The sequence below is a fragment of the Achroia grisella genome, unplaced genomic scaffold, assembly GCF_030625045.1.
Source record: "Achroia grisella isolate CSIRO2021 unplaced genomic scaffold, CSIRO_AGI_Agris_v1 utg780, whole genome shotgun sequence".
Classification (NCBI taxonomy): Eukaryota; Metazoa; Arthropoda; class Insecta; order Lepidoptera; family Pyralidae; genus Achroia; species Achroia grisella.
The window spans coordinates 5,227,028-5,254,768 of NW_026713020.1; the positions used below are offsets into that span (position 1 = coordinate 5,227,028).

Below are 27,741 nucleotides of genomic sequence, written 5' to 3' on the forward strand. Positions count from 1 at the left end.
GTTTATGTGCGAGTGTTTGTGACGTGCGAACCGATAAACTATCGTGCAATACAAGATGTTATAAATGCGAACAATTATAACACTGTAGTATCAAAGTTCATATTTGATAAAACATTAATATTTATTTATGTATTTCAATCAAGTTCAGTTATACTTAATTATATTAATACATCAATTACGTACTATTCATAATTATGTATTATTATTCTGATTATTTACTTTCATCGGATTATGCTTACAAAATTAACATTAAATAGTGTATATGCTCATATATAATGTATATATATGTCGGTATTTAAATGCCTGTTTATCATTTTGTGAATAACATTGTTTGCATTTATCCTGTTACCATGACTGACTGACGGCTATTGTTATTATTATTATTACTAATATTTTATTTCCTATGTATATATGTAATTAAATTATTTATATTCTTCCTATTGCGAAGCGTAACTTAACTTTTATATGTATACCTTATTAGCTACTACCTCAGAAACATTCTGCTATTCCCTTTTTTTAGCCCCAAGCGAGATTCATGTAAACATTTTGATTAATGAATTGTATTATCTACAAATATGTATAGACCCGCGATTTCGACCAGGTGGAATTTAATTTTTTAAATTAAATAATAAATCTTACCAAAATAAATTTATCCCAAGTTACTCCTTACATCAGTTAAAGTCTCATCATGATCGGTACAGTTATTTCAGATTAGCGAAAACAAAAAGACCGAACGAGGAAATTTTTTAAAATGTATAATACATTGATTAAATTACGTACCGTACCTGCCATATTAATTTATTGGAAAGCTGTTGCTTCAAAAGTACAAACAGACACTTTTATTTGATTTATTTATATAGATAGTAAGAATCCTATGTATTAAAACGCTATCTATTCATGTATTGATTGCCTTGTTGTCGTTTAGATGTGAAAAAAGGGTCATCAATTCGTACTAATAACACTAGAATTACATATGTATTTTGGATACTAATATACAAAACTTATTATAGTAATACTAGATAATACTAAAACATAATAAATATAGCGTTATTAAAATAGATGTCGCTCTGAATTGTTTTCAATAGTAAGTACGTTTTATATTTATCATATTAGAATTTATTTAAGAATAATGGGTAGGATCTTTCAATTGTAATATAGAATTACAAGTATAATTTAGAATTATTTATGTAGATATATTCCATAATTATACAGGTACACTCCACGAGCAATAATCCATATTTCGATACTTATTTTTTTCGATTAAACTTTTATCGCGGCCATAACACTTCCGATGGATGTATCCAAATCTAACGCTAGGGATCAATTTAACACCTGGCAGATTAAGTTTTATAACAATAAACACTATCAGTGAGTTTTAATAAATACTGTTTTTAATTAAAGATTTTTAATAAATAACTCACTCATATTATTATAAACTCATATTGTTTGTTGTGTATTGTTATAAATGCTACAGTATAGACATATACTTAAGCATTTATTATAATATGTGTGTCTGTTACTTTTCTTGACTAAACAGCTAAATAGATCTTAATGTTTGACTCGAAAATAAATAGTATCAAGAGGACAGATATAGAGTATCTCTTTCTCAGAAAACACACGAAGTCACGGGCAATAGCTACTTTATTTAAATAAAAAACATATTATAGTAATTATACATTTTTTTATATTTATTAACTGTTAATTTGTAACACCCTGTACTATTTAATTTAATAAATTATCGTTATAAACAAGTATTCTATGACTATAAATATTATCACATAGGTACTAGTAGAGTTGTTGCCACAAAGACGTAGGTACATATATATGTATATTACTATACCTATTATTCACTCTTATCTCAATATATAACCTTCTATTATTTTAATCAGACTATAGTAATTAAATGAAATAATTATAATATGGAAATATGAACATATACCTACATCATATTTTTGCTTGTTCCGGGCTAGGATTACAGCCAATTGGAAGCTATATTGATTTCTTCACACAATTTCAACAACGGAATACAAATCATATCCCTTTAGCATAAGGTCGTGTTTTCATTTTCCGTAAGTCACACCTAAGATCTAATTAATTACTACAATGTTATAAGCTTATGATGTTGGTACGTATTCTCTACTAAACAGTCAGGGGTGCTAACCGTACAAAATTCCTCTTACAGGTACGATATTTTTGTACTAAAATTTTAATCTTTGTTCCAGTTCCAGTTTACAGTACTGGTTAATGAACAATATAACAGGTTAGACAACCGAGTTGAGGTAATAGGCGACATTTTATTACATTATTATTTACTTCAAACGATCCTAAATGTTTCAAGGTTGGCATCCCTGGAAGCAGGTGAGAATGTTTAATTTGTAAGTTCATATTACATAAGGATAAGTGAAGACAAGCATCTATAATTGAGTCCATATATTTAGAAAATTCTTTATTAAATTGTTAATTAATTCTTTATAGATTTTTCAACTAGCTTACACTTCTGCTAAGTAAATATAGTTAAGGCTAGCATTATCTATCTGAAATATATAAATGAGTAATATAGGATTCAATTGTTGTTTCTTGATTGTGCATTTATATTGTTCCATACTAATTTCATTGTGTTTATATGTATGAATTCAATTGTTTGTTATATTTTTATTTCAATAATTGATTCCGTATTATGTGTTACTTAAATTATATTCTAGTATTGAAAGAAATACCAACCGTACAGGAATCTTCAAAGATGTACAAGATTTTTGTACGTTGGTATAAGGACTTCGTATATGGACCAAAATACAATGATGTACGAGGTTTGAGAGGTAAATTGAGCCCGTATATTCGAGGTTTTATGAGATTTTTATTCTTTCGTATGAAGCTAAATGTTTTAAGGGTAGATCTTCATTCTTTACTAACGTCAATAAATATTGACTATTTTTTTAGAATTCTGGATATTGTATGGTGCACCCGCCTGTGCTAACGATTGATAAGATGTATATGAGGTTAGGTCAGTTTGTCCATGATGATACTTTGCTAGTAATGCGGTCAATAGTCCGCATTACTAACAATCATCTTCCGCCAATGGACTATTTTTAGGACAAGGAGTATTTTAATATAAAAAAAATTAAGACAAAACGATATCGTTTTGTCTTAATTTAATTAAAATCTTTAATTCTAAACTAATTTAAAGATGAAACAATATAGAGAGACTGTAGATAACTAGAGAGACAGTAAAATAGATATATAAAAGATATTAAAAAAAATTAAGACAAAACGATATCGTTTTGTCTATCTCTATATCTTATAATCATTTACGTTACATACGTTAAGTTAAATATAGGGAAAGTGACAATTATATGTAAAAAAAGACATATTGTATAACTAGCTTTTGGCCGCGGCTTTGCTCACGTTAATTTATCTCCATAGGGGTGGAATTTATCAAAATCCTTTCTTAGGGGATGCCTACGTCATAGTAGCTTTATGCATGCATAGTCTCAGCCCAATCTGTTTAAAATTGACAAAGTTTCATACAAACTTTCATCTCCTATTTTATCCCCTTGTTGATAGAATTATTCAAAATCCTTTCTTAGCGAATGCCTACGTCATAACATCTATCTGCATGCCAAATTTCAGCCCGACCCGTCCAGTGGTTTGGGCTGTGCGTTGATAGATCACTATGTCAGTCACCTTTGAGTTATATATATATAGATAGAATAAGACACGTAAGTTCTAAAAATGTATAAAAAGTTTGCAACACTTAATTCACCTAGTAGTACCATTTATAACACAAATAGGTTATAACTACGTCATAGGTCTAAAAGAGACACAATTGCAAAACATGTAGGTACAATTGCCTCAATTAACTGATCACGTTCCAACAAATGCATATAGTGCAATGCAAATGCATGCTTATTATCACTGTATAAAATAAACACATCGCACCCAGACTACGTTGATAAATAATTTATAATTTGTGTTGCAACCTCCTTTACACTTCGGCACGGTTATAATATTTATATTTAAGAATAATAGGCTAAATGTACCTATATATAGATAATAGAAATAGAAATAATCTTTATTCAAATAACCTCATTACAAGCACTTTCCAATAGTCATATTTTGATTCTACCACTCATTCGGAATGCAGATTCATCACAAGTAGAATGAGCAAGAAATTTGTGTGTTGCTCTTTTTAATAGATGTTTTTTTATATAAATAATTACTGTAATTATATCAAATAAGAAGCATGCGATAATCATCATTTCATTTCATTTCATTTCATTTCATTACTATCATATTATCAGGTAGTACATACATTTACACATATATAATGCGTTTTATAAGCTGATACAGACACATAAAATACGTTTAGTATACTACTAGTATATCTAAATATATATATAATAATAATAAAACTTTATACTTTTATATGTCAGCATTGATGGAATAAAGAATCAATAAATAAATAAAACGGTAACGCGAGTATATTTCTAAGTATATAATTAAATTAATATGCGTATTACTATATTTAATTTATACTCTTAAAAACCTGCTTCAATATCTGTAGTGATGTTTATTTGTCCAGTGTAATGAAAAAAAGGGTGATATGCATTTGAAAGTACAAAACCGTAGACAGAGTAAAACAAATCTGCGTATTCCATTTTCAAAAAGGAGATAGCAAATGATGGATGCTGTTACATTAAGGCGGGTTTTGTTCGGCGAATGGAGGCCCGAACTTTTTTCTACGAACATTTTTGTACACTCGCTGTTGTTTTAGTCTGACTAAACCTACCTGATTCCATGATCTGTTCTATCTCTTGATCTGTATTTTTTTTCTTGTTTTAGGTGAGAGCTTTGTAGCCTAATACTACACCAAACTAGATCAAATGGGTTTTAAATCAAATCTGCCTATCACCAAAAAAAATTGTACCAGACAATAAATATTTTACTGTCTCTCTAGTTACCTACAGTCACTATAAGACAAAATTAACCTGAATAACGACAGTAGACTACGAATTGGCAAACGTAGTGTAGGATGCCTCGCAGTTAGGTAGAGCGACGACATACGTAGGGTTACAGGTAATAACTGGAAGAGAAGGGCTGAAGATCGTGCCCAGTGACGTGCCTTGAGAGAGGGCTAAGTCCAGCAGTGGACTGCAGCAGGCTGATGATGATAATGTTTAAACGTTGAGTGACAGTAGAGTTGTCCATTTCAACATTTGATTCAAATATATTTAGTAAATATTACATTTTCACGTTAACAGGAACGCCTCTCACTATCCCCAACTATGGAAAATACTCGTAATCATATAATACCATTATTTTCTAAATATTTGGCGAGTAATCCTAAAAATCGCTTGTAACATTTTTATTAGGAAATTCTTTATGGCTCAGATATGAAATTCGCCCTCAAACAACGGTAGTATTAAATGACGGGTAGCTACGTATTTTAATACAAGATACAATACAATGTAACGTAATGTACCTTAAATTTTGTTATGCCACTCGTACATACCCGGCAGACGATGTACATAGGTCTGAAGACGCTATAAAATGCAGGCGCGGTCATATACCGAATTATGCTGCCGCTTACACCAAGCAATAGGAAATTGCACAGTGGTTCCCAAGGAAACGATTTCAAAAGAATAGTCTATAATTAAAATACAACTAATATTTTTCATCAATATTTTAGTCTTGAGAAAAAATTACTTATGGTAAGTAAAATAAATATATTCGATTCAGTATTTTTTGTGTATCTACAAAAAAAAACAAATATATAAAGTATAAAATATTTACTCTGTGTAATATTATATACACAAATATAAAACATTTTGTGAAAAATTAAAATTTAATAAAAATATAATTTAACATATAATGAAATCGTTTTGTATCATCTGTATATCTGTAACCGGTGAATATGTATTTATCGATACATTCTCATTGATAACTCATATTTACCGGTTCATCAAGAATTGGAGAAAATAGAAGAAAGAGAAACTTTTCTCTGTCTACTTTGTAAGACATGCGTGACGATGGACACACAAAAGTACTATCAAATTAAAAACCTATTCTGAAAGAGATCGATACTGAATGTACTTTTTTCTTCTGTTTTTCCAGATATTTCTAGTGGAATCTTTATATCTTTGCCAAGTACTTTACACGGACACACATTGTTAACGATGAAGCCTGCCTTCTGAGCTACCATTCTGCTTTGCTTAGATGCATTTTCGCGTCTTGTAGTACTTTGATGTCTTTTTAGAAAACACTTCTGTGCATAACGAAGTTCCTATATATTGTTGCTGTATTGTGTTAAGATTTTTTGGTTATTGTGTTAAAGTCTAATAAAAAATATGTAAATACACCATTACAAGCAAAAACTGGTTATAATTAATTATAAAGTAAGCAGGTATCTAAGATTAATATACAATTTATATTCTTAAGTTTGCATAAATTGTAAAAGCGGGGCGGTTCCCGCGCAATTCGAATTCTGTTTTTAAAACATTCTTACTTTTAAAAATGCATTTTAGTGGCTTGTAATATTGACATGCTTTTTAAACTTCAAACATATTAATTATATATATATAAACCCCATATACGTGTAATACAAATTAACAGCATTATTTACTACAAGACTGAGTGCTATTGAACAGAACTCAAATAGCAAGATTACTCTGTATTGTTCACTATACTTAGGTATTGATAATATAATACCGAATGAATAGCATTATAAATTAGTGTGCTCAGGGGTGTTGTGGTTTGAATTCACTAAATTATTTACTAAGCACCAAGGTACTTATATGCATCTCGTAAATAAATTAATATAACACAAAACCTTGTACAGTGTACTGCTTTGTATACCTTTTCTAAATATACTTAGATTATACCCCATCTGTAACCGATTCTAAAAATGTTAATTTCAGTTTACGATTTTATGAAATTTGAAATTATTTATTCAGTTATTAATGTATAGATTTTTTTTATTTCACATCACTAGACCCATGTACTGTAATTTTAAAAATGTTATCAAATTAGTCAATGAAAAGAAACAAAAATTACGTTAATTGCCCAATGAAAATGCTTCGTTCATAAATGTCTTCTCCGTAAACTTTGTCTATGGTTTTATTTAAGCTGTTTCATTCTACTTTATACACATGTACAGTACCCTACCATGTACCTACTTGGATGGCACAGAACGTGTGAACTGTAAATATGTCATACAGAGTACAGACTCGACGCTAAATGAATTCGAAAGCAACGAACAACGGAACTATAACGAGGAAGCAGAATATCGTGGATTAATGGATAAGAATTTCACAGTTTTTAGACACACAGCGTACCCCCAGAATGAATAGATTTTTTTAATGTAAGCATATAGAATGAAATAAGAATGTCCACGGAACAAAGGGCAGCGTGGGCAGCCCTCTAAAAGTGGACCGATGATCTGGTCAAGATCGCTGAAAGAGTAGTTGGATGCGAGTAGCGCAGGACCGATCGTTGTGGAGATACTTAAAGAAGGTCTTTGTTCAGCAGTAGATGTCTTCCGGGCTGAATTGATGATGATGATAATAGAATGAAATGATATACGCTAGCAGTACCAGTGGAGGAGGGTAGCAGTTACCCCCATAGTGGCCAATTCACTAAGAATTTACCATGATAGTATCCTGGGGCACCACGAGGAGGTCGACTGAAACAAAAGAACCTGACAAGCGGCGATATGCTCGCCCCCTGCTGCTTATAAACCTAGCGAAATGTATATGTCATCGCTATTTAAGGTATTTATGCATTTAAATTATGCATTTAATGTATTCTCAAAATGTTAATAAAAAATACCTAATACTGATAATAACCCAGGAGAATTTACATAGCGCAATAATACATGTAGGTCCAGGAACCTACATGTATGTATTTAAATATTTCTATCAGTTGTCTTGTACTCATGACACAAGGAATACCTAGCTTGGGACTAGATTGCGCTACGTAAATTCTCCTGGGTTATTATCAGTATTAGGTATTTGTTATTAACATTTTGAGAATACATTAAATGCATAAATTTCATAAAATTTAGATGCGGCGATATCTAATTTATTCGGTGGATATTTTGAACAAACTTTTATTTTTATACCTTATCCAAATTTAGTTTTCTTAAATCCAGACAAGATAGAATTCCGGTAGTTTAGCTAGCTAGCTTTAGCAGCGCTCTCGGCGTCTTACAAATTAAATTTACACGCCACAGTTTGCTTTCAAGCAACAAGCTGTTTATTCAATAAATCATAATTTGAGTCTTGTTATTAAATATAACTTGTATATATATATTGAATTCTATTCATAATATCTTTATTCGTGTAGATCCATTACAGACTCCTATGATTACGACTTTAAGCATTTATCTTTTTAGGATTTTTTTTTAAATCAATTCGTTATTGAGATTTTACCTGGGTGATTATATGTACATACGTAGGTACCTTTTGTTCTGTTTATGACGTCAGTGAACATATTTATGTAGTCTTTATAATTTATCTACACTGATTACAAAATATGTAAATAATCAGTAACCGATTCTACGCAACTACTTTAATGTAGATATTGCGTTAATTCTGTTATATATTATATAATCTATATATATAATAATATAATAAAGTGGTAGGTTATAAGTATTAATATATATATGAAGAGACCTGTCAGAAGTAACTGATCGATTAACGTAGGGTATAAACTATGGCTAGAATATTGAAACTTTAAACACTTATGTAATTGTTACGTTGGTATTCACTCAGAATAAATTTCTTGTAATTCCCTCAGGAATAATAATAGTTGCTCAGATTATGTAGAACTATTACAGCCTCAGACTACTTCATTATTACCAAAATTACTCTTGGTACCAATGAAAATCTGCGTTTGGGCATTACAGTCTAGACACAAAGCTGATAACAAATTTGGTTATATTATATTATATTTTACATGTTTATTTTGTAGACTATACCTATGCGCTAAATATATATCTTTTTCTTTCTTTCTTTTATTACACGTAACATACATATAGTATTATTTGTTAAACATATTAAAATATAAATCAGTAGCCGTTTTAATAACAGTACAAGAACTATTTTATCACAGAAGTGTCATATATTTAATATTTTTTTACTGTTCATCTTGTCTATCATTAATGTTAATACATATATAATATGTATAAATAAATGCTAAGTAAACAATACTGTTCTATTTTACTAACGAATCAAAGATACCCGAACAATTTATTCATGAATTACACCTAGAACATAATCCAACACCGTTTTGATGTCGCATATATCTTGTTAATTAGCTACTATTTCAGTATTCTCCATCTTTAGTAATGTAAATATTACTAATTGTCAAGTCATATACGAATATTCCTTGTTACTAACGGCCTGTTACGATTTCACTAGAGTTGTGACAAATATACCTAAGTACATATACATTGAGACATATTTATAAGACAACTTCCTATAGGAGCTATTTAACTACCCCATGTTTCAATTTGTAATCTATAATAATTTTTTACTAGCTGACCGGCGCAACTTCTTCTGCACCAGTCATATCGTTATATATCGCCCAATTTACATATCTTTTTAAATTATAGCCTATTATTCTGATATATCATTACATAGTATAAAACAAAGACGCTTTCGCCGTCTGTCCATCCCTATGTATGATTAATGTTTGAAACTACGTAACGGATTTTGAAGCAGTTTTCTTTAGTAGATAGAGTGATTGAAGAGGAAGGTTTATATGTAATATATATGTTCACCCGTGCGAAGCCGGGATAGGTAACTAGTAAGCTATATTACAGTAAAGTTTCAATAAATCCATTCAGTTGTTTTTGCGTGAAAGAATAACAAAGATCCATCCATACTCACAAACCTTCGCATTTATTATATTAGTAAGATTTCCCTGCGGATTTTATTACTTGAAATGATTTTTCATTTTTCTTATTGCTCGCCATAAAAATGGGTAATTTTATCTTATTATCTATCATTTAAAAATAGTCAACCGCGAGTCAGAGTAACGAACCCAAGAGAGTTCTATGGATGTTTACGACAATTTATAAATAGGTTTTAATTAAAGGTGGAAACTGACGTTGACTGGTAAACTAATTCATAAAAACAAATACAGAAATAAACAAAAGGTATACCAGGGCGTTGTAATTCTATACGAATTGACTATATATAATTCCATCTCTAATTCAGTCTTAAGAAGATTCTTTCACAATCTTAAATTCAACACTTGAATTAGTAATTTTTATGTCACTTTAAACTCACCAGAAACAGGCTCAATTTCTTTTTTTTACCTTTATTTTTTCTCTACCAAGTCGAAAACTTACACACATACAACAAATAATGTAAAATAAAAAACAGCGCAATCAATTTCAAAATCAATTTTACATCCTATTTGTTTAATTTAATGGGAAACATACGACATTAAAATCAGGGGTAGTATTGGAGTGGATATTGTAGGGAACATAACAAATCATACTATGGAAAATCGAGTCCGATTATGTGGAATATGTGGAAAAGAATAAAATTTTCCCTATCGTTTGTTATGTAGTTCTAAAAATGATTGACTCATTTTATTATTAAATTTAATTTTAATTAAGTAGGTATTACGAAAGCTATTTTGAAATAAAACATGGCACAAATTAAATTTCAAGTGTGGTTCAAGGTAGAATAAATACTTTCTCAATTTATATAATGCCTCATTGCAATTTATATCTATATTTTAATAAATGCTCTCAATAATATTTAAAAAGTGATACGCTTAATCTGACAATCAAACAAATAATAGATAAATAAATAAAACTTAGAAATCGCTACGTAGCATACAAAACGTACTTGTCATCAGTAAAAAATGTGGGCTTTTAATCCTCTCCTGTATTAAATGATATTAGTCAGTAACTCTTCTTAGATTGAAGCTGTCTAATTAAAACTTTAGTAAAAACACAAGGCTGTATAATATAGAAAATTTTGCCTGCCTATATAATAAAAAAAAAACAATATTGTATGTACACGTGTAATTACTGGTAAGCAAGTAAACCAAGCAATTGTAGAGAAAGAAAACTGTCTAAGTATAATTCTCAAGTCATTTCTGGTTTAATGTCATCTGGGCGTCATCACTTATAACAAAATTGCTGTTGTATAAAACGTTGTAACCAATTTTTTACCTTTACAACCTTTTTATTATTGCAAACTAAGGCTAAGTTTATATGTAGATATAGATTGTTTTTTAGGATTTTCTCCTCAACAAACACGTGCGTCAATTATAACAAGGCATTTATTTTAATGAAATATTTTTTTATATTTTCACACTGTAGTAGGTTATATAGTTACAAATTAAATTCGAAATTATTAGGGCAGTGTCTTCTCCAAAACGTAGTGTTTATTTGCTTAGCCAATGAAATGAAATACGTAAAACTTCAATATTACAGCAACAAATGCCCAATAAAACAATAATGTGGTGAGTTTTTCAATACATAAAGTACTTCAGTCATCGAAGGGAAAACTGTGCTATTGTCAAGAAGAAAAAATATGTTCAGGATAGAAGAACAAGAAATTTATAAAGTAATTGGTTTATTGTTTTCATTTGAGTAAAGATGTCCAAATGTATTTTTACATTGTGGCAAAATATAAAAGGTAAAATAAATATAAAGGAATCTAGTACTGTATCTATTAATTAAGGCCCTTAGCTAAGGGATAGACATGAGATGACCGAGTGTCCTCTCATGCCTATCCCTTCAGAAACAAGGAAAGTAATGATGAGGCAAAATAATCAGGTATTTGCAAAATTTGAAAAAAAAAATTAATATAGAGCTATACATATATATATATATATATTTGTAATAGCCTAAATATCCATGTTTCTTAGAATATTATGTATTCATATTGATATTATTTATCATCGTTTCTTAACTTTAATAAAAAATAACTCCATATTTATAATGAATGAATTATCATAATTGATCTTATCATATATTACTCTCTACATCAATTAGTTTATTTTCAGACCTCTAACATATATTGAAGAGCCACGACATCTCCCCACATCAGTAATCATCAACCACTACAAAGAGAAATCACCCACCATAGTCAAAATAAAAAAAAAATTTAGAACATTGCAACGAAACTCTCCCAAATACGAAATTTCGACACGACGATTCAATATTTGTAGATGGTATAAACGTCGCAGGGCATTAAGAGATTACAAAAAGGAAGAAAAAAGGAAAATACAGAAGAATATTGAAATAGCCAGAAGAGAGAGGGAGATAGAGTTTTTGGAACAGTTAAAAAAGCAGCAGAAGCTACTAGAGAAGTACGCGCCGTCGTCGACCACAATTGTGAAGACGAAATCCGAAAAAGTGTTCAAAAAAGGAAAAGCAATCAGTGCTAAACCAAAAGTAGAATCCCGCTATGTGACGGTCAAAAGATAGTGAGTATTTTTTTGTGATAGAATGATGCCCCTGCCTACAGTAATGGTATATGCTGTAGTGACAGTGAAGAACGATAGGATGAGAATGTCGTCAGGTTAGTATATCGAGCACATCGTGGTCAAGTCTTCCTTCAGGGCGGGGAAGCGGAAGACTGAGTTTTTGAGTTCTCCCCCGGCATGAACGGAGAGGTTATCTAGGTATATACCATCAGGTTTCTAGCCTATAGGGCTCCGGCAGTATACATTCCTCCCCTTTGGCCAATAGGTCTCCATTACGTATATTCCAGAAGTAAAAAAAAGTGAGAAAGTTCTTCACAGTAGATATACATTTTATAATGTGATCGTAGTTATATTACAGAATTGCATTTTATTGAATCATGAAGTCAGTCTATCGTTCAGTCTTTTACTCTTAAGATCATAAATTTCTTGTATTTTTTTTTTCAGCAAAAGCACCGACTCACATGGCACCCGGTGCATGAACTGCTGCTACCGGGTCTGTTGTCAATTCTACTGCTGTTTATCTTGCCTACTAATTATCACATTCGCATTAATTTTACTTACATGAGAAACCTTAATTTTTTTTCTAAAAAATAATCTTTTTTGAACTAGTGTGACATTGTTTAACAAGGGGTTCACATCACAACTTACAAAAATGGTAACCTAAAAATACTGAACTGGGTGTGACGAAATTTAAGATCGACCTCTTATGTAAATTGTGTCTACAAATAAAAATGTAATTATTTAAATTTATATAAAGAGATTAAACTGTATCGAAAATACTGAATACGATAATTTTTTATTGTAAATTGTGATAACTTTTTATTAGTTTTAACTTTTTATTTGTGCCTATAAATATCACCAATGATAAGTCGAATACTGTAATTATTATAGAGTTCTTTTATTTATAATGATGAACAAAAATTTTGATCATTGTACTCCAGGGGCTAATGGATCCAGTAACGATAACGCCTAAAAAATCGTTGGTAGCATTATGAACTATTCGAACAATTCTCACCAAAATGTTTTTTGAGTTAATTTAATTTTTATATAACTCGCTGACAAAGAAAACTAATATTATGTTGATATTAGTATGGTACCGCAGTAAGGACATATAATAATGTCCCCCGAATAATTAATACAGCGCAATCTAATCTCAAAGTCGCAGATTTTTATTACGGGTACTAGACAATAAAGATATATATAATTACCATGCATTTTTGTAATACATAATATCGCCAAGAAGGCCCATCGATCGTAAGGGCCGACGATCCCCAAAGCCCTGAAAAGGAATACTCGGAATAGTCCAATATTGTATACCAAACCATCGGGTGTATTACAAGCTCATTGACTATACTATGAAAAAATCAAGACAGTGATGCTAGTTTGAGAGTGTAATTCCCTAAGCGCGGGTAATACCGCGGGTAGTACCGCTACTATAGATAAACAAGATGTCATGAAACCATTATATAATAGAAGGTTTTAGTTACATTTTATCTGTCGAATAAATACAATTATAAGTTTATTAAAACTTAATAATCGATAAATCTTAATTAATAATAAAACACTATGATACACTATCATATCACAAGGATTTATGACTTTCAATCTTATGTACAAAGTTGAATCCGCTCTATGATGAAGATGGCACGTTTACATTATGATCTAGATAGTTTTCGTATAGTCACTAATCACTTACTAGAGATAGATAAGTCCTGGATACATAGTAAAAGTTACCAAGAAGCTACATCCTGTTAATAACTTGATACTTGACGAGCTACCAATTACAACTATAGAGATACTCGTATCCTAAGATAGTGTCTTATTATTGCTTATAATAAACTTACTAACGTTTTGTAGGAAAGAAAGAAACAAACAATGTAGTAATCATAATGTCACATAGTATGCCATCACTAGGACTCCAAATATGTGTTATAATCTAACTAATATTACAAACGCAGAAGTTCGTGAGTATGGTACTACTAAATGGATTTCAATGAAACTTTACAATAATATAGCTTATACATAAGAGTAGGCTATAAATTTCACGCGGGTGAAATCGCGAGCACGGTTAGTGTATATTTTTTAAATAACATTTTAACTTGTGGTTAGTGTAGCGACAAATAGGTAAGGACGTCAGAGGAAAAGTAAGGTAAAATAGTGTTTTAGGTAAGTTGTATGATATCCAAATGCATTTATGCTTCTTAATTGTATGGTTTTTTTTTAACTCTTTTTTTAAACTTTGAATTTATTAAATTTGTTCTTAAGATTTTGAGAAATATCAAGACTACATGTCGTGCCCCAATAATATGATTGTTACTATAGCATGTTAGAATAGAATAAATACTATTTTGTCTATGATCTTTTATAACAAAATCTATTAAATTATTTCAAACAAACCTATTATGCTGTAATAAAAACTACAGCTTCACGTGTTCACATTTTGTCAGCTCCAGTTGTAGATAATATCTAATGTTTAAAATGTCAAGTTCATGAACCCTATTGACAATATTTATAATTTAAATAACGATTGCTCAAGATAAATAAGAGTTCCGCTAACAATTAAATATAATCACTACACCGCAATTATACAATTGTAGATAATGATAAATACATGTGTAAAAGACTATATTTATAGTAGTTTAATACAAAAAAATTAATTATAACAAGATATTTAGAAATATAATAAATTTGGACTGAGTCTCTACTGAAGATGCTTACCCCATGTAATTCCTATTGGATGCTTTTAAACACAGTATAGTATTCTTATTTGCTCGTGCCTACATATATAAAATGCCAATAGCACGCTTCCGAGGGGGAAGGGGATTGTTAGTAATGTGGACTGTTGACCCCATTGCTAGTCATGTACCGTGTCAGGTTGACCTCCACGCGGTTCCCCCTGGAAACCATCGTGATAAATTCTTGGTGAATTGGTCACGATGGGCTAACTTACCTGACCTCATGTTCATCTTATCATCCTCCATTGGTGCCTAGATAGCGTAAACCGTTAGCGCAGGAGGTTGAACCATTCCATTGTCATCCATAAAAAAAAAATAACACGCTTCCACTGCGTCAATTATAGTGTAATAAAAGTCAAATAAAAGTAGACGTAATATTTTTTGTACTACGATGATGGACAAGCATACGACCCCTCTGATCTGACATGCTGTAGTCTATCGAGAAAATCTCGGTAGGTAGTTCATTCCAAAATCGTGTACACGGACCGAAAGCTCCTCTGAAACCGCACTCCTCCACCTAGACCACTTAGATTCCAGCGTGTCGATGGCGAGCGTTTCTTTCCATGCTTTACCATTTTTAACTATACCTAAATATCATACTAGTGTAACCGAATAGAAACGAACACTAGCTAGTGCTAGTGTTCGTTTCTATTCGGTTTTCGTCATGCTATCTCATGGGCGATTATATAAAAAAAATAGATTTAACCTGCTTCAATTGGTTTCAAAAAGAGTAGAATATTCTTATTTATATTTGTGGCTTGTTGTCCGTTCAGGCAATATCATATTCCGAGAATAAAAAGGAGGTACACATACCTACTTAAGTTGTAGGACTGTTATCGACGAATAAACTCGGATTCAGGCTAATAGAATCCCTTGCAGCCTGCGGCTATATAACCCGTCTGACCTTTTAAATCAATCTAAGTTACACGAAGTAACAACACTCTGGGCATACTAATTTGACCTTCCATAACTGAAGTATGTGAGTGTTTACTAGACAAAATAATAAAGCAATATGTTACATTATCACTCACGTCTTGTCCTTAGATAAGGGCAAGAGCGTGAAGTCATTAATGAGACCATTTGCGTAGTGTATCAGTGTACGGTCTTGGGGTCACCGCAGTATTAATTCGTCGCGGTCGTCATATAGAACTTTAACCATTAATTGACGCTAAAGCATGTTATATGCGTGACTGAAGATAATTTTAACTCGAGCGTTTTTATTATTTAGGATAAAGGATGGTGTAATAATGTCTTTTCTATTCTATATATCCACTAGCTCCACAGTGCCTCAAAGAATTCAATTTCTAAGTTCATCACATTGTCGTGAACTGTGCTCTTCTAATCTCATGCTACATACTCCTCATCGCTCTAATTTCTTATCTTAATCCTTCAGTATTTCTGCCATCGATCTTGGAATGCACTTCCTGTTGGCCTCAGAAGATGTCAACCCAAATTCATATTGAAAAGATCCTTATATTTTATATGGATATATTAGTATGTTTATTTTTATTGAAATATAAAAATAGATAAATACAGAAAAATAATATATTTATTTTTCTGTATTCATATATTTCTATATTATATACTGTAGTTTCATCAAAATCCGTTCAGTAGTTTTAGTAACAAAAATCCATACTTACAAACATTAGCGTTTATAATATTATTATTAAGATTAAGATTAGATAATATAAACCATTACTTCCCAAGCGTCGATGTAATAGGATTAAGGTCTTAATACATTAAAAAAAAGTTATAATATGTATTAAAATGACGTAAATATGTATTACTACCAAAAAAAAGTATTTTAATAGAAAAAATATTTTAAAATACAAATTTCAGTAGTATCTACAGTATAATTACATAGTTTGTTGAAAAACAAATTTAAATGTAGTGTCCTAAAAATAGGGCAGTGGGAAGGAATGGGTAATATATTCTATAATATTCTTTCTTAATATATTCGTGAGTATATTTCATTTTAATTGATGACGTTTTCGGTGGTTAAGCTCACCGCTTCTATTCCTGGGTCTATGTCACGGGTTCTATTCCTCACACGGTGACCTACGATTTTCTCTTTGAAACTGATTTCTAGAACTCATACAAAAAATATAGGACATTTTTTTTAAACTCCTGAAAAGTTGGCGAAAGCCACTTACTTTTTCCAGGAATAGTGCGATATAGACGCCCCGGTAGTCTAGTTTAGCACACTGCCTCACCTACGATCGTTCCGGGTTCTATTCCTCGCACGGTACAAACATTTGTATTCATGAGTATGATTGTTTGTATCGGTCTGGGTGTTTTCTATGTATAATATGTATGTATTTACAGTAGTATATATCATTTGTCTAGTACATATAACACAAGCTCTGCTTACGGTGGTACTATATGACGTAATTGTGCAGGAATATTTATTTATTATTTATTTTAATATTTTAAATATATGATCCATTTTGTATTGCTGTAGCATACATGCAGATTTACCCAATTTATACTTGTAATTAAACTTATATGTGTGTACTAAAATAGAAATAAATCTATTATTGTCCTAATCATCACAATGAAAACATCAAAATATAAAAACCAGTGATATGTAATAATATTTTATTAAAAATAATTATTATTATAATACTATTTGTTGTTCTATTTATACCAATATTTTTGTGTGTACGCTTAAATTTAAGAATATATTGTGACACTAAATTTCCATCATTTTAATATATAATTATATTAAAATGGTCAGTACATCTTCAACAATAAAATTATAAAGGTAACAAAGTATCACGTATGTACGTAAGTACTACGTATGCACAAGTTTAATTCACTGTTCTCTTCGGACGCATAAACATGAAAATGTCTTTAGAATGGTCCTTATTAGTTAACGAATATCCGCTAACAATTTATCATTTGCTCTAATACTAGTCTGTAATTGGTTTGTTTATATAAATTACAGATTTCTACTGAAGGAGATTCTGAAACTACCGTTTAATAGATTAAAAACTTATTACAATATGCTGAGTAATGCCTATTACAGAACCATTACTGATATGATAAACGTGCATAACGTTCAAGTATTCCCAAATAAATGATAAAGTTAATAAATTTACTTTAAAAAATAACTATTATTTAATTATTTGTAATTTGTCCTTTTTAAATGAAGTTGCAGCTTAACTGGACGGTATAATGTACTGTATTTAAATAAATGGTTTTGAGTTCGACTTTATATATCTTATGCTCGAATTAAATAGCCTTACAATGAATAAGGCACTGGCGATTTTCGCACCAAAAATTAAAAATAAAACATTCACGTTCAAATTCTATAAAATAATAAGGCAGTATTGATCACAATAATCGGTGTATTCACACCTACATATATACGCTATAGTTCAGTCTCTCTTATCTCGAACGGTGTATCAGTTACTCGATTCTCCTTTTCAACCATCGATTTCTTACATTCGATACCAGAACCATCGTTAACAACACTCGCGCTCCGTTTTCTACTCGGACTTTCTATATTTACAATACCGTTAACATTCTTTAGTGGTGACCGCAAACTCGATTCTTTATCGACAGCTAAATTACCGATCGATAATGTCAAATCGGATGGGACATTCCCATCGAGACAGTACAGTAGTGAATCTGTTATCTTCTCTTCAGTGTCATTCGATTTGTTTAGTATCGATAAGTCAACGGGCGTTGCGGTTAATACAGATCTACTCATGAGGTATTCCCTGAACGGTTCTGTGAGCGTTTTAGACTTTTGCTCAGCATAGCTGGTTTCTTGCGATATCTTGAACACTGGTAGCGGTACGCCTTCTTCGTTCCCAGAGAGTGTTGTATTTAAATCCTGTATAATGTTAGGTCTGTCGTGGCTTATTACAAACCTAGTGTTCTCTGAACGAAGTGGGCTCACATCACCAACGGAGGCTGAGCGAGTATCATAAGGCTTACGGGTATTTGAAGTGTTTGCCGTACAGTTGGACCTGTAAAAGATAACAATATCTTATATATAAAATTCTCGAATCACAATGTTAGTTACCATACTCCTCCTAAACGGCTTAACCGATTTTTATGAAATTTGACTATATATGCATATTCAGATCTGAGAATCGCCTACCCCTTTTTCATACCTTTTAATTACCTTCATAATTTTTCATACCCCTAAGTGGTAAGGTTTCTCCAACCCCTAATTTTTGTTATTTTTAAAAATACACACCACCCTAAATTTTCACCCTTCTATCACCAACCCCAATTTTTAATAGCGATTTTAATTTATATGACAAAACCATGTTTGGGGTCAGCTAGTATTTTATAAAACTGAATACTGAAGTTGTACTTCGTAACTCGTACTCTTCGAAACTCACTCAAGAAAAACTGTCTGATCATCTCTTTGTTAATGTTTACGTAAAAATGGCTGAAGACATGACATAATAAAACTAATACTAAAATAATTTACAAACAGACAAACAATAATTTCAAATTTATGATATTGATATGGTCCAAATTATAAAGTTGAGTTAACAAATCTATCTCTTATCTAATATATATTATTATTAGCTATTAGTACAAGCTGCCGCTTAGTTAGTTCAATGTTAGTTGTACACAGTTATATATTAATTTCAATACAAAACACAGAATTTCCAACAACACAATACAATACAAATTTCGAAGCTTTGAATCATGCTCACGTTAACTTTCGTGGTCATCACCTGTCACACGAGAATGATGATCGTGACATCATTTCGTCCTCGGATGATACGAAGTCGCTGTCATTGTTTGGTGATATCGACTGGTACACTGGTTCCGGTTTGGGTTCCTTGTTCTCATTGGTTTCAGGGAGGCTGTCTCTTTGTTCGGATGTTATAATCAACGGTTTGCGAGAACGCGGCGTCATTATGGATTCCTGAAACATTTATATTTTTTTATTAAACCACAAGTGAAAAGTCATACAAGTGAAAGTAATATAATGACATATTGGAATTACAATGACATATAAACTCGCGTCAGTAATTTAGAAGTTTATCATCACATCCGATAGAAGCGAGTTCGATTCTTGCATGACATAGTTATGATTGTTTTCATAGGTTTGGGTGTTTTCCATGAATATTATAGAGGTATTTAAAAAACCTATTATCATTCATAGAAACCCCGCCTGCATATACCATTAGGGCAGGCGGGTGCATTCCATATTCATCATTAATAAAGCGTAAGCCGCGCGTACTTCGATAATACTCGTAGATGTATATGATCAGAGTTATGTACCTCAGTGTCATCTATTTCAGCCGCCAAGCAGCTTGCTTTGTAAACTATGATTCGTTTGTAGGGTCAGCATCCTATTTATTACTCAGCACTTGTGATTACTAATTAATAGGGTAAAATTAATTACAGGATAAAAGATGACATATTAGTCCTCTAGATTGGTAACGCATGTGAGGTACGAGTGTCACGCTATAAGGTAATGTCCGTACTGTTGTTTACGTCTATAGGCGATGGTTACCAATTACCATCAAGTAACCAGTTATCTTGTTTACCATTAAAAAAATAATTTTAAAAATACCCTGAGTTAAATACGTTATAAAAAAAAAAATTTGCTTATTTTTTTTATAATAAACAGCTTCTTATAGATATTATATTCATTCTATGATTTAAATGAAGAAGAATATTAAAGATTAAAGTTTACAAACATTAATGAATGCTATTATTATCAATCGACAAACATGAAAACATGCACATGCAAAACAAACCTGCATCGCTTTGGATAATTTCTGCGTCGACTTTGTTATAGGTGACATTGAAGCCCGCCTAAAGTTTACCGTGAACGGTGTAGTGCAATTCTCGTCGAAAACAATTGCGTCTGAGACACCGGGCGTACTTGTTAAGTAATGTAATTTCAAATCCACACGTTCCTTATCAACTGCCTCATACTTCTTCGGAGTATCATCTGTGGTCTGTTCCTGATTTGGTTCAGGATGCGAGACATCATTCTCTGAACCGGTATCTTGTTCATCGAAGCATGAAACACAAGATGTCGGTGTGCCTTTAATTACATTACGTTTCTGATATTTCTTATTTAAATTCTGCGAGCTTGACAGCACTTTTGAACGGAACAGCCTTGTCCCCCGTTTCTTTGTATTCTTCGGTGTTTCATCATGTGAATCTAATACACTCAAGTTTGGTTCGGATACAAATTTGGGGCTCATTTTCTTAGTTCTATTTATAGCGCCTTCGGAAAGTGTACTTTCATTGCTAGCGTCCGATTCGTAGTCCGCATTATCGTCTAATGATTCAGTGCTTGCTATTTTGTTCGCTAGATTCTTTAATACAATGTTTTTATGTGATACATCGACTTTACTGTCATCTGTGTAGCGTAATTTCACTTTCGACTTCTGCAATGAATGCATGCGTTAGGACGTGATTAGAAAGTTAGGTGTAGATAATTAGGTAGGTTATGATTAGAAAGACAAGATTCTCATGAACACAAGTTAGTTTAAGATCATTAGAAAGAGAGAGAGCATTTATGCAGCTTCACCTATTAGGAGCCGAGAAAAATAGTGTGCTGCATTAGTGTTATAACATTTAAAAAAGAAGTTAATTGTGTGTTCTACAATATCTTCTAATTGCTGAAGGTTATATCATTAACTATTTCAACGTTCATTTATATTCCCAAAACTCGAAAAATATTGCATCAAAAATTCTCAAGGCAAAGAGAAGTACTATACTAATTTATTCGCCAAAAATTGCATATACGCTCTCGTAATAATAAATAGACATGCAATTATCTTGCAATAACAAAACGGTAGCTTGCATCAAGATGTTTACACAAACAGAATGCTATACTCATAAGTGGCATATCACACTATAAAAATACTAATTGAAAGTTTTATACAAATCCAAAATTTCTTTATTATGTAGGTCTATTACAGACACAAAAAGAACTGACTAAAAACTCTGTCCTTAACTCCTTACTCTTGCAATACAAGTTTTACATTATCGTTCATGAATTGTACGTCGGTAAATCAGTGATGATCCCCTACAGATCACGTTATGTTTTTTTAGCATTTTAAACCCCCCCCCCTTTAATATATCGTGATTACTGCCGAACCCTCTTCCCCTTTTCGAGCCTCACGTGATTAATGGATAGCCCCTAGGTGTCTACCCGGCCAGCCAAGTTCCAACCTTATCTTTGACACAATTAGAATTCAATATTCAAATTTAAAATATTTAAATTTGAATTATATATAATATAGGTATATAAGTGGATGGTAGAAAATTTATCATCATGCCGTTTGTTAGAAGTAAAGCTGAAATTCAGATTAATGACAAAAGATTTACAGGTCAAGCGATGACACCCCATATTCATAAAAACATTATATATCTAATAAACTTACTTCAACTTGAACTGTTCTATCTTATTCCATCAAACTTTTTGATTAAATAAATGAGATAAAACACTTAATAGTAAAATGTATTTCTAGGTGTTAGTTTTTATGAATAAGAGGAGATATTAATAAGGTATAGTAATTAAACATTGTTACCTCTTCGACCGTATTGATGGCACTTCCAGACCCTTTCTTGGGAGTCTTGTTCAGCAATCCCTTGTTGAATATATGCCGTTTGATCGAGTCTCCAAAACTACGGGAACCGGCGGCTTTGCCCGTCCTCTGTATTTGTATTGGAGTACCTGTAATCGAAAAGTATCTTATAATTAAGTTTCTTTTGCCCTGACGATATATTTTTGAGGAATAGTAGTCACGCTTTTTGGACAGTAAAAATACGGCACTCCCCAGCAATTCCTAAGCCGGTGGGCCACTATGAATATTTTCCTGAGTTAAAAAACGAGGTGGGACGTGTTGTCGTCTTGATTTTGGTGGTAATTTGAATTGTGAATCACTAGGCAACAATGCTATAAAATAAAAAGACCGTATTATAATTAATAATAACCCAAGGACAATTCATGCAGCGTCATCTCCTTCCAAACTAAGCACAACTTGTTTTTATGTGTACTAGACATCTTAATTTTTTTTTGTAAATTCATTCATAGAAAAATAGACCAATACAAACAATCAAACTCATCAATACAAATTATTGTATTGTGCATGGAATTGAACCCGCGACCATTATCAGATAGTAAGGCAGTGTGCTAAACCACCGTTGTTACGTACCATAGCCATTCTGTCTGTTGAAGTGTTTTATAAGACGTCGCTTATGTTGCGAGTCAGGCAATGCCTGGATATGTGCGTATAGCTGCGCTAATGCCGTGTCTGTTGGGTTGCTCTCGTTCTCAGCGCGGGTTCGATGCCGGTCCACGAATGTGTATACTGTATTTGCCGCAGTCCTAAAATATAATGGTTTTAAATTTGCGTGTATACCGATAGCGCAGGCAGATGTATTCGTTTACTGTAACTTATTAATTGTTATTACTTTATGTTTTTACTGTTGTATAAGATTCAATACACATTTATGTAAAAGAGCACGTAAGTTTTTTGTTCGTTCCTCTGACGTAGAATAAAATAATGTGAATATTCAAAAGTGCATGACATTAAGTTTATTTGAATAAAGATTACATCTGTTTCTATTTCAATGAAATCTTAATCTATTTAAAGTTTGCATGCCCATTAATAGGAGCTAAAAAAAAATTTGCAACTGTGTTGTGAACTAACTTGTCTCTCTTGATGCTCTCGTCGAAATCGAGTTCTGGCAAGAAAGGGCGGCGCCTCTTTTTTGTAATGTGTCATTATTTTTGTATATGAGTTAATTAAATACATTATATTTTAAATTTGCATGCCCAATAATTGAGGCTGAACAGTGGTGTGCACTAACTTGTCAGTGATGCTCTCGTCGAGATCCAGTTCTGGAGAGAGGGCGCGTCGACGGGCGAGGTCTTCTCGGCGGCTGCAGTAGGCGGCCGCGTCTGTGGCGAGGCGGCCAGGCGCCAGGAACAGCCGCGCCGCCTGCCGGATCATGAACGACATCACCGGCGCCAGCGCCACCGCCTCCGTGTGGAACGTCTCCGGCGACAGCTGACAACCAACAGTCATCGATCAGAGAGAGAATTGGGAGAGTGGGATGTGCTCTTTACTGTGGTGGATATTGGTGGGTCTTATGGAGGAGCTCTTTGTGTGGAGATGTTTTGGCGCTTGGGAAGTGTGTGTTCCGATCTATCGAGAATTTATTTGACGACTTCGGTAGTCACTTCCGATGTTCATGACACAAATAATAATGTGTATTTATTTAGAAAAAAATATATATATTTGTATCAGTTATCTAGTACATATAACACAAGCTTTAGCTAGCTTAACTTGGGTCTAGATGGAAATAAAAAAATTACCTTTCTTGGACACAGTAAATGTGGTGTGAACATAGTTGCTAGAGTATCTGGTGACATGCGGTTGGATGCTTCATTATCGGCGACTAACCGAAGCAATGTCAGCAGCCTTTCCAAGAAACTCCTGTGTAATGGAGACAAGAGGAGCAGCAGCAGTTGTAATGCTGTGAGGAGTTTAGTCTCCGATGATTCAGCATTTGGAGGATATTGAGCTGAAAATTAGAAACAGTGTTGACAAGAGACGAAATTGAGAGCATTCCAAGGATTCACCATGCCAGTGTCCAGTCTAATATGTGGCAGAGAGAGAAACACTGAGCAGTTGCCGGGACATGGGTGTACGGTTTGAGGGCCCCTTGACAACATACATCAACACTCACCTTCACTGCTCTGGTTTCTCTCCCTGCCCAGCCAAATCTGGTAAGAGCCTGCAGATGGAGCTTTAGAAACACATCCTATTATAGAACTTATTGCTGTTCTAGATAGGCCAAGATCTTTTAGAAGACTTCACTGTTGTTATTGTCTCACTGCCACTTGGAGAACATATAAATGAATCACATACCATTTTATGTTAATTCATTTAGTAGTTCATACTATTTATTTGTTTTTATTGCATTGTCCTTAGGTATATTTATTTCCCATGGTACAGAGAGCTCTACCAGTATTACATGTTTAGTTTTAATGTAATTATGTAATACCAATTTCAGTAATTATTAACAAAGTCAAAGACAGAGGGAGTTAGAACCTTATGATTTCATGGCAATCCAATGAAGCTTACCAGCTAATGTACAATAAGTCTGATAATACTGATCCATCAGTAATGGCTGCGGTAATTCAGCTAGGAACCCTTTCAATACAGATGCACAATCATGCACCGAGAATCTACCCTCATCTAGACCAAGGTTGGAGCCAGTTAGGAGTAACTGACGGAGTTCTTGTTGACGACTGAGAGAGCCTGTCCGACGAAATATACCTTCCTGGGTGACATCTGCAATTTAGTAATTATAATATTATGTTAGCATGTAAGCCATTAAGAACAAAAAATATTTTATCCAATAACTGTGTTCTGTCTGTGAATAATGTAACATAAAAAGATAATTATGGTAGGTAATACCTAAGATATAATTTAGTTAATGCACAGTTATCCCTATTTTATATAATGTAATTAAAATAAAGTATTAAGCACTGTAAACAAAACAATATTGCTCAATTTTTTTTTAAACATCAACCTATACTTTACATACTTAATTGTAATTAATATTTAATTTGTATGTGTTCTCAACTATATTATTTTATACAGTAATGTGCCATACAATTTTGATTTTTATGTCCTTATAAAAATGGCTTTTTCATAATGAGCTTATACTTCTGAACTGTGTAATGAAATCTATACATTATCACTCTATCTAACCACTGAAGGTATATAGATAATAATAATAATATAAAAAAAAATTATAATAATGATTTATTTGTATAAACATAAGATTACAATAATTAAAAAGGAGCAGAACATAATAGTTAGTTAATTAGATAGACATTAGATTTTGACAATGTATATGGAAGAGTGGGGTGTACCTGACACAGGCATTTCCATGCTTACTAGGTCATCCCAACACTATGTTATTGTAACTGAATTGTTTTTAAAGAAATAAACATTTTTCATTTCATTTCATTTTCAGATAGGTATTCAAATGGCAGAAAGTTGTGCAATACAAAATAAATAATGTGACCACTTACTTTCTGTCTTGGAGAGGAAGTCTATTAATTCATTAAGCCTCAGCATACCCTCCTCAGTAATAGTACAGACCTCACTATTCTTTGTGTTATTTTGACTAGAATTGGAACCTGCATTTTTGGTTTTTTTGTGAAAATTCCATCGGAATTGCTTTGGTTTGTCTGTTGAACAATCAACACTAAAAACAACAATTATCGTTTATTAATACTGATAATGTAAACACAAAATTTTACAAGATTTCGAATATATTTGATTAAAACTCACTCGTCGGTGTTTATATCCACTAGAAAGGACAAGTGCATCCGCACTAAGGTAAAAAACTGGTCGGAATTCTCTTTTCTAAGCTTTTCTATCAATGATAACTCCGTGGAACTCATATTTATTAATACTAAAGTAATAAACCACATAAAATTATTACTAGATAACGCACTATAGACAGATATTTCAATTTCACATGATTATTGTAGAAAAACATTTGACCAAACTGATAACAACAATTACACTAATATTCCGCGACATTTAGCGAACCACTTATTGCTTTTGTTCATATAGTTAAGTATATATATTTAATATTATACTAAAAATTTCAACTAAAACGAGGAAGATTTGTTTTCATTTTCAATTAAACGTCATATCACCACAACGGCTAATGCGGATCGATTTGAAACTGAATAATACACATGTCTAACCAAAACTTTAAAAAACTGTTAGTTAAGAAATAAAAAACTTGTTCAATTTCATTGCAAATATTATCAAAATAAATGTTATATTAATAAATTAAAATCTTATGTACAAAAAATAATAAATAATAAGTAAATTCTGATTACACTTCTTTTGTCCAATTACAACTTCAGAACGAGTTGGTTGTTATGGCTCTGGAAGTCTAGATGTTGGAATATGGATTTAAAAAAAGTAAGGTATACTACTCTGTTGACCAAAAACGTAGTGATCACTGACCATTTTCTACTACTTTAATACCACTCACCGATATTTAACAAAATATACTGTGTGATCTATTGTTATAATTAAATATTGGATCCCCTTAGTATATTCGTCAGCAATTTTTTTTCTGCCGAGTTGTTTACGTAGAAATTTAATTGAATTTATGATATTAAATAAAACACCCAATCAGTTTTTATCTCATTAGACCGGTAGTTATCGGAAATACTAAAAAACATTACATATTAATACAGATATTTTTGTTTCGTTAGGATTAATTCTTCTCCCCTTAAGTGCTGCAAAAAGGACAGAACTCATAGCCGCAAAAACATTAATGTTTACAAGATTTTTCCAAATTAATTTATTACAAATATATAAATTATTTTAATTTTAATTATGACATAATATGTTACCACATAATATACATTTCAGATTATTATATTTCAGTTCACAATTTTTCTAATTTCAAACTACAATTTTGATTTAATTTAAGCGAAATAAGTAATTTCGCATCTTATTTATTACATTAAAAATTACAATCAATTATAACTCAAATTAATTACACT

General features: G+C 31.9%; 2 protein-coding genes across 2 annotated transcripts; one reads left to right on the forward strand and one right to left on the reverse strand.

Annotated features, from left to right (window-relative positions):
* The first annotated feature begins 11,121 nt into the window (after positions 1 to 11,121).
* On the forward strand, positions 11,122 to 13,068 carry LOC131851090 (uncharacterized). Its single transcript, XM_059201519.1, has 4 exons — positions 11,122 to 11,275; positions 11,453 to 11,657; positions 12,028 to 12,450; positions 12,895 to 13,068. Exons 2-4 carry the CDS (start codon positions 11,626 to 11,628, stop codon positions 13,013 to 13,015), a joined length of 576 nt encoding a protein of 191 aa, XP_059057502.1. The 5' UTR covers positions 11,122 to 11,275; positions 11,453 to 11,625; the 3' UTR covers positions 13,016 to 13,068.
* Positions 13,069 to 18,363: 5,295 nt separating this feature from the next.
* LOC131850897 (uncharacterized) lies at positions 18,364 to 27,546 on the reverse strand. Its single transcript, XM_059201282.1, has 10 exons — positions 26,501 to 27,546; positions 26,239 to 26,414; positions 25,280 to 25,489; positions 24,508 to 24,716; positions 24,000 to 24,199; positions 23,342 to 23,514; positions 22,715 to 22,860; positions 20,924 to 21,565; positions 19,889 to 20,082; positions 18,364 to 19,162 (listed from the first exon to the last, which is right to left on the reverse strand). The coding sequence occupies exons 1-10, from the start codon at positions 26,641 to 26,643 to the stop codon at positions 18,559 to 18,561; spliced, it is 2,697 nt and encodes an 898-aa protein (XP_059057265.1). The 5' UTR covers positions 26,644 to 27,546; the 3' UTR covers positions 18,364 to 18,558.
* Positions 27,547 to 27,741: the final 195 nt, after the last annotated feature.